Source organism: Cajanus cajan, chromosome 2, assembly GCF_000230855.2.
Source record: "Cajanus cajan strain Asha chromosome 2, NIPB_CcT2T_4, whole genome shotgun sequence".
Taxonomy (NCBI): Eukaryota; Viridiplantae; Streptophyta; class Magnoliopsida; order Fabales; family Fabaceae; genus Cajanus; species Cajanus cajan.
In genome coordinates, this window is record NC_138518.1 from 57,270,318 (window position 1) to 57,283,888 (window position 13,571).

The following is a 13,571-nucleotide window of genomic DNA, read 5'->3' on the forward strand; positions in this document are numbered from 1 at the left end:
CTCATGAACAATTTGCAACCAATTTGAAAAATTCTGGGTTTGGGGGCTTAAGCTTTATTGTTTTGGTTGATTGATAGGGACTTCATGAATCATTAGGCTTTTTTTATTCATATGCTAGTTTAGTTCTTATTGTGGTTTAAAAGGGAATGGATCCTCTCATTTTGAATTTTCACATGATCACAGCATGTGAAAACTTCATGTCTATCTTTATTTAAATTTACACAGATTTTAATATGACTCTGCCTCAATTTCTACCATTTTAAGAGATAGATACAAAGTTTTCATATGATGTATAGCGAGTTTGGTTTCTCACATCACATGTATGTGGTTTTTCGGATGTAATTTTAAGAAGTTAAGAGTTATAGTGTATGGTTGGTTTCACATATACAATTAACGGAAAAGAAAAGCAACTAATTGTTGTTGTTTGGCTAAATGTGGATCCAAACATGCCAATATCTTTAACATCCAAAAGTGATTTTATATTTCTCAATAATAGGTATGCAAACACCAAAATTTATGTGAAAAAATCAACATGGTACTATCCATTCCCATGTTTTGAAAAACAAAAGGACATTCTAGGCAAAGCTAGCGACTTTGTTGTATAGATTATCATTATTTTAGTTGGTTTTGTGTGCTGTTTTGTGAATCATTGATGAATACGTCGTACTACTGGTGGGACATTGATGTCTAATTAAAGCAACCAAACACATCAACGGAAATTGCGCTGGGTATTCAATGTGGTTAGCTTTTTCTCTTTTTCGATGTTTAAACATAAAAGGATGAGAATTTGGGTCCATTGAAGCACTCTTCTTTTACTCTTTTTACTAGGATCTCTTGAGGGCAGTTGTGTTAGATAGATGTGTGTTTTATTTTTGGGCAAAATTTACATGTAATTTTGTAGATGTGATTGGTGTTATTTTTGGGTCAAAATTAGATATTTATTTTGGTAATATATATTTATATCTAATGAAGATTTAATTAATTTAATCAATATATATTAATAACAATACCAATGTATCCATAAATATGTATTAAAGTTTTGTTTTTTTTTTATTGTGAAAAGAAGGCCAATGGGCCCCACCATAAGCTATGTTCTTATCCACTTCCTCTACGGTTGGAAGTTGTTATCCAAATTTGAAATTGGTTCGAAAGAGAGTGACCAGCTCAACATGACATGTACGGCACCATGAAAAGTAAAGCAGTGGACCAAAAAATAGTTGAATACTTAGATTTGATTAAAAAAATAAATAAATCATGTTAGTCAATTTTCATTTTCATACAAATGGGTATGGGATTACGCACTTGTAGAAAAGAACTTTGTAAAAGAACCATACCTAGGTTAAGGTCTTAGGATATGTATTAAGCTTTATAGGAAGAAAAAATGGCTTCTCATGTTTGCTCCAAGAGCATCTCCAACGAGGGTTGCTTATAAGCAACTCTTGTGCCACTGTCAAATCAGTTCTGACCCACTTTATGAGTTGCTTAAATTTTAACAAAGTTGCTTCTACAAGCAACTCTGCTAAAATTTAAACAATCCATAAAGTGGGTCAGAACTAATGTGGCACAAGGAGTTGCTTATAAGCAACCCTATTACAGATGCTCTAATGTTAACTATCGAAATTTATGGAAAAACAAGTGTGTTTGAAGTGGTCGAGAGAAAGTGAGGCAGAGGAGAGAAAATTTTGAATTTTTGTCCTTAAAAATTAAATTTTTTTTATTTTTACTTTTTATTCAATCAAACAAAAAAGTACATTGTTATTCGTATTTTATTTTCTCTCAACCAAAAGAATTTTTTTTTTTTTATGGCAGAACAAAAAGAAAAAGCACCACCCACCTAAGCTTTGGTTAGGTTCTTCTATATAAAAAAAAAAAAAAAAAAAAAAAAAAAAAAAAAAAAAACAAAGGAGAAAATAGATATACGAAAGTGTGATAAAGATTTTTTTTGATATTATTCTCTAAGATTTATTTCTATAAATCGTAAGCCTTAAAGGGATGTATGAACCACACTCGTAATGATTTGAGTTAAGAGTACATAGTTGTATCGACTATTCTGATAGAGTTTTATAGTTCTTACTAGTTAATATACTCTCTCTTTTTTTTATTTGATAATGGATGTTTTTCGTGAAAGATATATCTATAGTTAGTTAGTTTTTTTTTTTTTTTTTTAAGTTTGCATGAATCACTATAAAATTTCGATTTTAATTGAACAATACCAAAAACTTATATCTGACATCGCACTTGTCTAAAATAAAAAAGAAAGGGTGAGCAAGATAGTTTTTTGCCAAAGCTTTGAGGGATTACATAGATACAATTCTCTTTTAAAAGTTTTAGAAAAAATTGCTAACTATTGCCTTTACGCTAAATGAAAAAATAAAATAAAATAATATATATATATATATATATATATATATATATATATATATATATATGTATGGAACTACAGTGAGGTGTATTGATATCACTATATGTTATATTTTTAATAAAAAATCATTTTTATTTCTTGATGGTTGTTCTAAGCTATTTGGCAAAAGGAATACATTCATTTTTAATGAAATTACTCACCTAACAATTTCGGGTCAATAAAAAGAAGTTGGGGAAAATTGTAAAGTTTTTCGGTTGTTTCTTAACTTTTTTTTAAGAACAATATATTTTCTATTAAGTATAAATATTTATATGATGTCAATAAATTAAAAAGTCATTTTAAACATAATATTTTTGAAGTAACTATGACAAAGTAAATATTATCCTATTATTCATGATTGAATTATCATTGTAAAAAATATTTATAATATTAGTGTATTCTAATTATTATTTTTGTTAATTAATATAATATTTTAATAATTTTATAGTCGATATTCACTAACATTCCACTTAATATTTGATACTTGACAGGTATTTCTATTCTTTCTTTATAAATAAAATAAAAGCTTATTTTGATATCACTTTTTTTAAAAAAATATTAAACTATTTTTTGTACTAAATGTCGAAAGCATTGATTATCAAAACCAAAAGAAATATGCAATTATCAGATATTTTCCAATATTTTTGTTTGAGAAAATTTCTTGTAAATTGTAAGTCATTTGGTTTGCGATTTTTTTTTTTGTTTTAATTTCATTAAACAAATTAGCACAGGAATTAAAGTGTTAACAGAGATAATCAAAATATAAAATAATAAAAAAATAGTCTTTACTATTTTTTTCTATACAAACATTTAGAGAGAAAAAAAAAATAAACTACACAGCCACTTTAAATAGTACTAATAGTCACGAGTTACTTCCAATTTTCGTTTTGTTGTAATGGTTGAGTTTTCGTATTGAAAATAGCTAAGATTAGGAGGATATTTAAAAAGTTGAGAAATTAATTAATAAGATAATAAGTGAGAGAAGATAATGTAAAATCAGTTAAAGATTGAATTATAGAAAATAACACTAATTACACACCAAAAAAAGTTATACCTAACCTAAGTTTTGATAATATTAAAAATGGGGTCAATTTAATTGTATGAATTTGAATAAAGGATAGATATGAAAGGTTGAATTATGAATAGTCTTTTTCAAAAGAAAACAAAGATCTAAATTAAGACAAGGAAAGCTTACCTGGATACCCGTATAAGGTTAAGAGATGATAAGAGATAATTATCAACTCAAGCAATTTCATAGCAATCAAAAGAAAAAGTATAGGCTATCATTATCAGCCAGAGAATCACAAAAAACTATTTTAGAATAATGGAATGTTTAAATATTTTTATGCAAACATTTTTATAAAGAATAAGATAAAATAATTTTTTTCATAAACTAAATTAAATTAACTTATATATATATATATATATATATATGTCAATTAAAATTCTCTCATACTAACTTTTTAAAAAAATTATTTTTAATTTATGTACAAGTTTTTTTAAATTTATGTAAAAAAAAATTATCTTATTTATTAAAAAGTATTTATAAAAAAAGATTGAACTAAATGACACTTTTAACCTCTTTATTTTCGTCAATCCATAATTTTAGTCCTTCTATTCTAAAATATGGAATCTTGATTTTTCTATTAATTTAATATTTGCTGATCATTAAATTTTAACATTGTCTCTATCATCACTTAAATGATATGACATTTAATGACATGATTTAGAAGAATAAAAATTAAAAATAATATACAAAAAAAATTTGTTTATATTTATTTTTATGAGTAATTGATTTTATTTTATTAATAAAAAAATTATTTATATTTTTTCAGTTTTTTATTTCTAAATGTTATGTTAATGAATGTTATACTACTTAAGTATCAGTAATGTTAAAACTTAATTATTAATAGATCTTAATTTGATGAAAAGACTAAAATTTCATATTTTTAAAATTAGAAAAATTAAATATTTATATTTAAAAATAGAAAGACCAAAATTATATATTAATAAAAATAGAAGAACCAAAAGTACAATTTATTCAAAATTTTATCAAAAAAAACCGAGGAATTTAGGTTGCATACATTTGATTAGATTTTTTCTTCAAATTATCTCTACTACACAAATATGACAATCATATAAAAAATTAAATTAATAAAACATGACTCCATCAACTGGACTCAATTTATATTATTTAGAATTTAAAGTAACTAATACTTTAGTTTGTCCAATACGCATACATATTTATTATACATAATTAATATTTATAATAAACTAAATAAAAAATATATATTATGTTTGAATATATAAATCATATATAAAATTTGTATAAATATTAAATAGATATTTTAAAATATATAAATAATATTTTATATTTATAAAAAAATAATTTATATTGTAACAAAAATTTATTTTATTTATTGATAACTTATTTCAAATATTAATATTTTTTCAAATATTAATATTTTATTCAAAAGTAACTATGACAAATAATAAAAAAATTATAAAAGAAACTAAAAAATCCTTGCAAATTTCTCGTTGAAGAAAAACTCTTAAAAATACTCTCAAAGATATATGTTTAATATATAAGAGTTGTTTTTAATATATGAAGAGATAAATATTAAAAAAAATATCAAAATAAAATTAATTAATTTGATACTTTTATGAAATAATCCCCGTTATTAACTCATAGAAATTATAGAATATATAAATTTTAAAATAATAAGTTAAAAAAATAACAAACTTGCAATTGAGTGACAATATAAACAATAAACAACTTTTACATTTTTATACATTTTAACTAGTATTAGTTTATATAATGTACATGTTAAATATTTATTATATATAGCTAAAATTTAAAATATTATATATATAAATAAATATTCTATTTAAATATATAAATTATATTTATATTTTAAATAAATAAATATTTTTAAATATATAAATTATACATTAAATTTGTGATAAATAATTTTTATTGTAACACAAAATTATTTTTATTTATTAATAATATATTTTAAAATATTAACATTTAACTCATAAATAAATAAGTATGATAAATAAAAATTGAATTATATATAAAGTTAAAAGGAACCTTAAAATGATTCAAATAGAATATAATTGTTGTTTATATAAAGGTTGATTTAAAACTATCCAAATAAGCTAATAACTTTGTAAAACCTCTACCCATTTGTTTAGGTCACTTGTAGAAACTTCAAATTAGTAGTAACAATTTCATGGAGAAACTATGATCATCAGCAGCAGGCAAATAAAAACAATGAATTATCCCAATTGTCATATATTGTACCTGCGTGGCAGCCTCATATCATAAGACTTAGGGGATATCAACAATACTTGCATGTCCTTATCGAATAATCAATTGTCCATGTTTCCACTAGGCCCTTGTGTTATACTCAGATGGACCACATGTCTAGTGCTTAAAGTCAAAATCAATCAAAGAATTAGCACTGAACTAATATGAACCACTAACTCAATACCGTTTTCTGATTCATTAGTCAAATATGGAATAAGTATGCTTAGCCTGAAATACATAAACTGTAACGGCATCTTGTTCCTTAATCACTATCACCATTCAACTTTATTTTTTTTTATAAGCCAAAAATTTATTAATCTCAAGAAAATTGTGTACAAGAAATGCAAGTCATAATTAAAAACAAGATGACCCAAAAATAAGAAAAAACAAATTTAAGGGACACTTGCACAGGACAAGGGGTTCATTAACCATTCTGAAAAAGAAGAAGACATCATTCTAACAGTCGTACACCACTTTCACAATCTCAACTGAGCCATGAACACGATCTCTTCCACCTTAAAGAATTTGTCTTTGAAAATGTTCTCATTTCGAGTCTTCCATAACTGTCATATACCTGCAAATCAAACAAAGGACCAAACTCGCTTAATACCCTTACTGCCAGTCACCAATACCAAATCATAACATGGGAGCCACTAAATAAAAGTGAAACTCTCAAAGATTTAATTTCCTTTGATCATCTTTCAATTTTGGTTTTTAATCATTTTTAATTTGAATATAATCCTGAACTTTTTTTAATCGTTAATTACAATCATGTTTTCTCATTAGTTTTTGTTTGTATAGCACTCAAATATGTTTTTGTTTACTAGAATAACAGGAATATTTTTTTATCCAATAATAAGAAGATATAACATAGCAAATGATTAAAAGTTTTCACTCAAAAGTCACTAAAAAAAATGTTATTTTTGGCGATTTTATTTTAAAATGCATTCTCAATCTATTATAAATTAATAACTGGTTATAACCCATTTTTTAACCTACACAAAATCAAGAATTCTTAAATTTATATAATAATTTACAGTTGAAAAATGGATACCAGAGTATTAAACTCCAAAAATAAAATACTGCATTTTCGTCCAAAGTCTTTGAAACAAAATACCCTTCTCCTTTAAGTAATAGCAGTGCAGAAACTAAAAAGGTTTTACCATTGTTTGATACTTGAACTCCCCATTTAGCAAAATCCAAGAAAAAGAAAATGATAAATCTATGAATAGGAAATAACATATAAGATGGGATGAGTTATGTAAGAAAAACAATATGGTATATAACTAATTAATTCACATAAAGCTGCATTATTTAGGCTAGCCAAAAAGAAAAACAAGAGCCATGTTAAAATATCAAAGCCAGAAAAAAATAGCAATATATTTTGTTAACTATTGTCGAGAATTCGCCTGGAGTGAATTTCAGGTCGATGCTTTGGCCAGTCATTTCTGCAGAACAGTTCTTCGAAAAACTGTGTTCTCTTTCAAGTTTTGGTTTTTCAACATTTTCAAAGGCAAAGCCAATCCCTTTTCAAATTAAAATCATTTTTACTAATATCAAACTGATTTTTCAACATTTTCATGAAAATACAAAAACCCACGAGTCAACACATTCGGTTCATTCCAAGTTCAGTAGATAAATATACTCACATAAGGTTTCATCCCCTCTTGTACTTTTAAGATTTGGTTATTTGGGTAGATGATGATGGAATTATTCTCGGGAGTCTCATAGCCCAGAGAGGCGTAGGCTACACTAATAGGATCCAAATTAGGCTCATCATGAGCTTAATAAGATTAATAGATATTAGCTCATTTTGAATTACGGTCATAGATTATTAAATAAATAAGTTTAGGCTTAATTGCACTTTTGGTCCTCCTAATTTAGTATAGGAGTAATTTTAGTCCTTATAATTTGAATTGCTTAATTTTGGTTCATAAATTTAAATAATAGACAATTTTAGTCCCACAAACAATTTACCATCCAAAATTTAACAAACATTAATAATGTAAATTTTATGCTAAATAAATATTAATTATATATCATTTAATTTCTTACGTGTCAAATTATTTAATATTCAAATTTTAAATTCAAATATCATTGAGAATTTTTCACTAAAATAAAATTTTTTTAAAAAAACTTACCAAAAAAATACCTGTACCAATTTATTTACCCAAGTAGCATCTTTCATCGTTTACGTTCAGAATTTAGTTCCTAGGGACTACGCATGCAAGCAGAACGGCCCGTTGTGCTTGAAGAACGGGCCGTTCCAATTGCAACATTAACACGTATAAGAAAGAGAAATATAAAATAAATAAATTTAAAATTTTTAAAATTTGAATATTAAATAATTTGACACATAAGAAATTAAATAATATATAATTAATATTTAATTAGTATAAAGTCCATATCATTAACGTCTGTTAAATTTTGGATGGTAAATTGTTTGTGGGACTAAAATTACCCATTATTTAAATTTATGAACCAAAATTAAGCAATTCAAATTATGAGGATCAAAATTGCTCCTACACTAAATTAGGAGGACCAAAAGTGTAATTAAGCCATAAGTTTAATATCTCATATTTGTATATATTTCTTTTATTTTAGGTCTTATATTTTGGGTCAAATTGTGAATTTTTTACGTAAATAAATTTTTTTTTAAAAAAAATTACCAAAATAACATCTGTGCAACATTATTTACCCAACTAGAACCAATCACTGTTCATGCTTAGAATTCGGTTCCCGGGAACCGAATTCTGAGTTGTTTTAAAATATATTTTTTTTTTTTCATTTGTGCCCAAATGTGTGCAAGTTTTGGAAGTGAAACGGGCCGTTCTGCTTCCAGAACCACTTCCAGCATTCGCCCAAAATGGGCCACAAATGCAAAAAAAAAAAAAATTAAAACAACTCAGAATTCGGTTCCCCGGGAACCGAATTCTGAGCATGAACAGTGATTGGTTCTAGTTGAATAAATAATGTTACACAGATGTTACTTTTGTAATTTTTTTAAAAAAAAATATTATTTATGTAAAAAATTCTCAAATTGTATAAGAACTTTCTTATAATTTTTTCTTTCTCGTAACTTTTGGATCCACGAGATGCAACTTACATTGAGCCAAGGATTAATATTTGAATTGAATTAATCCATCATGTGGTCGGCCAAAAAAAATGACACAAAACTAACAATATCTTTACTATTTTTATGAAATCTCAACCAAACAAAAATTTTAACTCATTTACTTCACTTTCCTCCATTTAAATCCTTCCTCTCCACTCCTCCATTCTTTTAAACCAAACGGAACCTTAAGAAAATTGCGAAGATATAATTACTAATATATATAGACGATACTTTTTTACTTAAGTAATTGTCCTCTAACGAGTGGGGTTTTACAACGAGTTCAATTACGTTTAGCCTGTATTTATTTATAATAGAATTAATTAATGTATAATAAAAACTAAAAAGGCCACCCTTAAGGGTAAGTTTTACACATTAAACATTCATTTTGACATCCCCAATTTTTTTATTCAAGAACTTTTAGCTCCAATGGCATAAGCTTATGTTTTTTTTACGACTAAGCACAAACTCTGTTGTTCAAAACTTTAAAAGACATCCAAACTTACTGTGGAAGACAAAATAAAATAACAATGAAAGAATACTTTCAATTGAATTCAATATAATTTACATTTCAAAACCAACTTCATGCCCTTGATAATAATAGCAAAATCCAAGCTAATCTGTATTCATCGAAAACTTAAGCTCAAGTTCTTAAACATAAAAGTTAACAATATTCAAACTAATTTTTGTAACCTGGATAGATTCATTCCTACAAATACAAATTACTGTGTAAGCTATATAGATTAACATTGGAAGAATATTTTCAATCATTTAAAATTTCTAAGCCCACTTTATGCCCTTGATAAATGTTATCATCCAAGCAAATTTGTAAACATCTAAATTAAAAATCGCATGTCCATTCACATGTCTATCAAATATTCCTTTCAAGACTTTTCAAAACATGATCTAAACATCCAACACATGTTTCATAATGGAGATGTATCACTCTCATGGAGGCTGCTCAAGACAAAATGAAGCTGAAATATTATATCACTCCATTCATAATGATATTAACAAAGGAAGCATAACACCTAAGTCAAGCGACAAAAGCTGTATATAATATAGCATAGATGATAATAGAATATGTATCTTATGCCTTAGCCTAGCTCTCTAAGTTAAACTAATTCTACTTATAATGCAAGGACAAAGGTGGACCACATCCTTCAGACAACAGCACCTCCTGTCTGATGAAGCATGGCATCGATCTCATCCCCATCCTCCATTTCCAACTGAAACAAAAAAACAAATTCAAGTCAAACCAAAAAGATTGATTATTTGAATTCAAAGGAAATTAAGATGATAACAATGAAAAGATGTTGGAAATACAAACCTCATCTGGAGTCTGCTCAGCTCGGAGGCGGCGACCATCAAACAGGAAAGCAATTGAGTTGAAATCCACTGACTGTCGGTCACAGTAAGCATTCATCAGCTTTTTCAGTTGAGTGCTTCTCTTGATCCTGAAGAAAACTTCATTTCCATCCTACAACATCAGAATCCCAAGTTAGCATATTAACTCTCAGGATGATTTTATGAATTCAGTTTAATAACCAACCAAGCCTGATATGCCAAACTATAACAAATTCAATAATTTAGAATATAAACTTCAACTTGTGATCAATCAATAACATTATCAGTTCAACCAGAAAAGGTACACATTTCCTAAATACAGATATACTTTAGGAGGAAGAAATCATTAGTAAAATAAGTTGGATTTGAGCATAATTTACCATAAAAAATGATCCACTTGGTGGGGATTTGGGGGTTTGGAGAAATAATATTACAAATTGAAATGCACAGATAGAAGTCAAATAAGCATATTTTCCCCCCATTTTCTATGCTAAAAAAACTACACATCATCTCCTTCCATAAAACCCGACATTCAAAAGCTAACCAAAATAGTGTCCCAAACTGCAACAAATAGCACACTATAAAAGTGTTGAAGAAGTAAATTAAAAACCCTGTTCTGCAATTGAACCCTTTGGGATCCAAGGTTTAATTTATGTAAAATATTAGTGTAAAATATTTTTGCAAGACAACCAAAATGAATTCATTCTATTGCGGCATAATCCTAATCAATATGATGTTATGTTAGCCAGTGTTCCTATTGTATGCTTCTGTAAAAAAGATTTATTGATTGAACATAAATTAAACTTTAAACACAAAAAATTTTAAAAAAATAATAATACATGTAAAAGTGTTATGCAACTTTTAAAATTTAAATTTATAAAAATAACACTTTATATGCATATAAATTATTATAATCATTATCATAATCATAATCATTATAATTTATTAACAAAGTAGCAGCATGCAAAGAAACTGTCCGCAAAGCAAAGCATGACAGGAAACACGTTACAACACAAATCACGCTGGGAAACACGCCACAAAACATAGCATGCTAACACAACATGCTAGGAAACGCTACAAAAAGGCATGCTAGGAAACTGATTCAAACTGCTTACATATACAGAATTAATGTAACTTAACAAGTTATTTAATAAATATATAAGAATAAATAGAAATTAATTTTATAAAACAAATTTAAATAGCATATTAAGCATACCCCAAGTAAATTTTACCAGGTAGACGCCTACGCTGTGTGCACTGCCAAGTATTATCACTTACAAGATAACTACGATCCACACTACTAAAACTGACAATTGGTTCATTTGTTTAGACTTAAAAATAAATGTTTATAAACATGTGATTTAATTAAAAAAAACCTATTATTTAAGATAGGAATTGCTTCTAAAGAAAAGAAAAGTGCTTATTTAATTTAAAATAAAAAAACAGAAGAACAAAAAAAGTTAAAACAAAAAGGACCCAATAACAGCACAACACAGGAAAAGAAGCTAACAGAGCATTTTGAACTTCCTCACGTAAATTAATCCAACCATCTAAAAAGATCCAGTGGCTCAAAATTGTATAAACAGTCCAACACACAAAATTAAAACAAATTTAAGACCCAAAACCCCAAACTACAATCGGAAAACAAAATTCAAAACAATTAACATATACAATACAAAAGATAGCATCATCAAACTCCACAGAGCATGAATTTCATCAGGAACATGTAACAAAGAGTAAAACCCTAATACAAAATCAAATTCCATCCGAAAAGCATAATCAACGAAACAATCGCATATAGATATACTCCCGCAAGAATAATAGAAAAACAAAAGGCAAAGTAAAACCAAATCCAAAAAATAAAAAAAATCAAAGCGAAATCATCAAGATTTAATTTTTATCCAACCCCAGGAATCCAAACCAAAATCAAACAACAATCAAAGCCACCCCACAATCAAACCCCAATTTTTTTACAAAAAAAAATAATAAAAGCAACAAACCCACATGCTTTGATACGCGATCATAACATAACAAACCCCAAAACACGATCTCAAACTGAAAGAACCATGCACCAGAGTCAATAATCAAGGATCAAAAACACACAAGTAACACGATTGATGAATGGATCAAAACCCTAGAAATGGAAACAAAGAAGGAACGAACCTGGCCCTTGACCTTGAGATTGATGTGCGCTCCTTGCTCGCTCGGCTTCTTGTCCTCCTCGTTGTTGTTGGTAACACCCGACATCTTCGAACTCTCCGCTTGTTGTTTGCTTTTGTCACCGCCGACAAATTCTGTATAAGCTCTGCGAAATTATGATTACGGAAGCCTCTTTCCTCTCTCTTATAGAATTCCGATTTGGACGCTTCAGATACGCAAGCAAAGCGTGTGCTTATTATTCATGGGCCTTCAAGATTGTTCAGTTGGGCCTTGTAAGCCCAATGCTTATCTGTGGAGGAAGTTAACGGTTTAAATTTCAATATTACCCCACCCTATACAAAAGGAAACAAAAAGTTTTTGAAAAAAATATTTTCATTTTTAACTTTAATACATCGTTTGGTCTCTCAATTTTTTTGGAATTATTAATTAGGTTTTTAAATTATAAAATAATTAAATCTTTCATCTTTTTATATTTTTATAAGTATATGAAGTTAACAATTCATATATGATGTATAAAATTTTACAAAATATTCTTCAAAATCCTCATATGTGAATATAAGTGAGAATATAAAGAATATTTTTGTGAAATTTCATAAATTATAAATAAATTGTTAACTCCAATAACTAAATTATAAAAATATAAGAAAATGAAAGATGAAATTACAATTCTTTTTGATTTAGAAACTTATATTAAAATTTTCAAAAATATTCGTAGAACAATGATTTATTAAACCTAATTTTTATATTTAATTATTAAGATGTCTTATTATTTTATTTTATTTTTGCTTTTGAACATTTATATATAGTATATATAAAATAGGGAAAAAAAGTATTTTGTATAAATTATATAAGTCTCTAAATAAAGTAAAAATGAGGTGACAATTTTTTGAATTACAAGTAAAAATATATTTGGTTAGGGCAGCTAAATTTTATGTTGTCATTCATGATTTTAGTTTTATACCTTCTTGTATTGTGGATGTAGTTATCCATGAGATGAGTAAATTTCACATGTTCTCATTAATTAACATATCATGTGTTTTATCATATCATATAATGACTAAGTCTCGCGTAGCCTTCTCATCATGACCTTCACAAGATTCATAGACATCTATTGTATTAAAGTCAAAAACACATAAATCAATTCATACAAAGCTCACAATATATTGTATCAATAGCATATTCATACACCACAACTAGTTATCAACACTAAGTAGTATAATGATTGCACATGTTCGTAG

General features: G+C 26.8%; 1 protein-coding gene across 1 annotated transcript; it reads right to left on the bottom strand.

Moving 5' to 3' along the window:
• Nucleotides 1–9,787: 9,787 nt before the first annotated feature.
• SUMO1 (small ubiquitin-like modifier 1) lies at nt 9,788–12,503 on the bottom strand. The gene is made up of 3 exons (XM_020375012.2): nt 12,337–12,503; nt 10,157–10,306; nt 9,788–10,055 (listed from the first exon to the last, which is right to left on the bottom strand). Exons 1-3 carry the CDS (start codon nt 12,418–12,420, stop codon nt 9,990–9,992), a joined length of 300 nt encoding a protein of 99 aa, XP_020230601.1. The 5' UTR covers nt 12,421–12,503; the 3' UTR covers nt 9,788–9,989.
• Nucleotides 12,504–13,571: the final 1,068 nt, after the last annotated feature.

Bases quoted from the DNA above. Each gene is read 5' to 3' on its own strand.
- SUMO1 (XM_020375012.2), bottom strand. From the start codon at position 12,420: ATGTCGGGTGTTACCAACAACAACGAGGAGGACAAGAAGCCGAGCGAG. The intron at 10,307-12,336 runs GTTCGTTCCTTC...CTGATGTTGTAG, and splicing joins ATCTCAAGGTCAAGGGCCAG to GATGGAAATGAAGTTTTCTT. The intron at 10,056-10,156 runs GTTTGTATTTCC...TTTTTGTTTCAG, and splicing joins CTGAGCAGACTCCAGATGAG to TTGGAAATGGAGGATGGGGA.